This window comes from Gordionus sp. m RMFG-2023, chromosome 4, assembly GCF_954871325.1.
Source record: "Gordionus sp. m RMFG-2023 chromosome 4, tfGorSpeb1-WG-v2, whole genome shotgun sequence".
In the NCBI taxonomy this organism is placed as follows: domain Eukaryota; kingdom Metazoa; phylum Nematomorpha; class Gordioida; order Chordodea; family Parachordodidae; genus Gordionus; species Gordionus sp. m RMFG-2023.
The window spans coordinates 20,276,793-20,279,601 of record NC_088778.1 but is presented as its reverse complement, the minus strand read 5'-3'; the positions used below and the strand labels follow the sequence as shown (position 1 = coordinate 20,279,601).

Below are 2,809 nucleotides of genomic sequence, written 5' to 3'. Positions count from 1 at the left end.
GAAGCAGTGCAATACCTCTGTAATCCTTAAGGCTGTTTGGGGTCTTGTTTTTAGGGAAGTTTAGTATTATTGATGTCATCCATTCGTCAGGAAAATTACCCGTATTCCATATCTCCCTAAAGAGGGGAAGTAGTGGCACTTAAGTCTACATCTATCTTCCAGAGTTCTGCAAAGATCCCATCGACTTCAGCAGCTTTATGCATTTTTAGTCGTTTAATGGCACCGATTATATCCAACTTGTTCAGGGAAAGGGTAGTCACATCTAGGTCTGGGCCACCTCGTTCTGTAGAGGTTCATGTAATGGTCTATCCATATGTCTAATTGTTCCTTTGGGTCAGTTATAATCTTATTGTTATTTAAGTGTAGTCTTGGTAAAGGATTGGTCTTGAAGATGGTAAGTAGTTTAAGAGATTGGAAAGCCTTATAAATGTTATTGTTGTCAAAATGAATTGGATAGATTTAGATAAATTAGCGATAAACAGCCTTTTGTCGGCCCTTATGCGGTGAGTAATGTACCTCCTGTGATGTTTAGCGTATTGGTAATGGGATATATTTATTGTTAGGTTCTTAATTATTTGTATAGTCGAAGGGGTGAGCCACTCTCTGCGTTTAATGCGTGGTCTTAAACATGATATAATACTAACTAATAAATTCAGCTTAATATCCTTCCAGGTCAGATTTGGGTTAATCATGCCATTAAATGTATTCTTCATGTTGCTAATTTAGTGACGAACTCTTCCTTCACCTCTAAGTATTGAGCTGTGCCAAGTCTTTTCTGGCTATGAATCTTACACTGGTGAGACAGTTCTGATTAATGTGATTTGGGAAAATGCTATTATTGATTCTGAGTTCACAGGCCAGTGGGTAATGGTCTGTAAAAAGTGTAAGGTTTAGTTTACTGATTACTCTGATGTCTCTTACCCACTTGAAGATCTTTGTGGAAATTACAAAGTAATCTATCTGTGAGGTAGTGCCAAAGAAAGGACTCTTGTAAGTCACGATGTGATGAATAGGATGCTTGAAAAACGTATTTCCAATTTTCATGTTGAAGAGTTCACATATTTCTATTAACCTTTTACCGTTGTGGTTCGTACTTCGTACTAATGCGGCGTTTCCAAGGCAGGGAGAATTATTAGGTTTGCCTACCGAAGCATTGAAATCGCCTGCTAAGATGATACCATCCAGACACGGTAGTTCCTTTAAGATATTTTCCAATTCCATATAAAAAATACTATCATTGTGAGGTGCGTATACGTTAAACAAATGAATTTTTTTGTATCCTAAGTTTAAGGTAAGGCAGCATATTCGACTGGAGATTGGGTTGAAGCTTACGAATTTTATTAATTTATTATGTATTAAAATCGCCACCCCAGCCCATACGTGTTCAGCGTTCGAACTGCAATATAAGGTATAATCTGAGAGGTTTCTTACTTCAGTTACTTTAAGGTGGGTTTCTTGTAAAAGGAAGATATCATAATGTTGGTCATTCATGACCTGCCTAAGTATAGTTAATTTGTCATTCAGGGATCTTATATTTAAAGAGATCATTATAATACTGTGGTCCTTCATTGAAAATTTTTTTTTTAAATTTATTATGATTACCGTGCCGATTCTGTAACAGAGAGAAAGGGAAAGAGAAAAAAATAATATATATATATTCATTTCAAATTATGTCATTCTGATGTAAATATAGTTTATAAAGTTCCATTACTTATTTGTGTGCTACCTACAAGATATATTTCGAGTGATAATCCTTATCGGAGATAAAGAGACCAAACTATGTATATATTTTCATTTTTTTGTGCTACTCATAAGATATATTACGGATGATATCCTTGGTTTCAAATATTGTAAAAGGGGAGGGCAAGGCCATCCGATCAGGTTATTATCTTATATTATAAGGTATTTAGATAACATAAGCATTAGAGTGGAATAATAATTTACTCGTTATATGTTATATTTAATCGTATAAAGGGGAAAATGAAAAAATTTTTTAACCGGATATATTTTGTAGAAATATATTTAATATAAACTTAATTTTTATTAGAATACAAGATATATCAAACCAATTATCAACTAACAAGTGTTATAAATGAGATTTATATTATATATTATCAATGTTATAAATGTCATATATATATATTATCAATGATATAAATGTCATAGATACAAATCAATCATATTAATATATTTCATGAAGTGATTGCCAGTCAAATAAACTTAATTAGTATATTGGCGACGTTGTCGATGATTTATTATGAATAAAGAAGACAAAAATAAAGTAATTATGAATAAAGAAGAAAAAAATGATAACATTATGATCAAATTCGATAATTTCGATAATCATAAGAACTTTGCCGATTGCATTGAATATATTGATGATATGTTGGAGATAAGAGGTATATTAATAAATAATGAAACCAAAAAAAAAATATTATTTGCTTATATGGGTATAGAATTTGACTATGATACGGGGGCACAGGTATCGGTGATTGGGAAACAATATTGGGATGAAATTGGCCGACCCAAACTTGGACCAACCAAACCTTTATCAGTATATGGTAACCAACCGCTAGATGTGCTGGGTGAAACTATGGTGAGGGTTCGTCTTGGAAAGATAAGCAGATCACTACCGATTGTGGTAACCGGTTCAAATGACATTCCATTATTTGGACTACCATGGATACTGGCATTTAATATGTTTATTCCACGACAAGTGACTATACGTAGTATCACAAATAAAGAGGTTATGACAACCAATAAACAAATTGCTGGCATGACAACAGAATTTATTAGTGTTTTTGATGAC

The 2,809-nt window shown here is 33.0% G+C and overlaps 1 protein-coding gene across 1 annotated transcript; it reads right to left on the bottom strand.

Moving 5' to 3' along the window:
- Positions 1-747: 747 nt before the first annotated feature.
- On the bottom strand, positions 748-1,548 carry LOC135928700 (craniofacial development protein 2-like). The gene has a single exon (XM_065465157.1). It carries the CDS (start codon positions 1,546-1,548, stop codon positions 748-750), a length of 801 nt encoding a protein of 266 aa, XP_065321229.1.
- Positions 1,549-2,809: the final 1,261 nt, after the last annotated feature.

Excerpts from the sequence above, each read along its gene's own strand:
- LOC135928700 (XM_065465157.1), bottom strand. The coding sequence starts at position 1,548 with ATGATCTCTTTAAATATAAGATCCCTGAATGACAAATTAACTATACTT.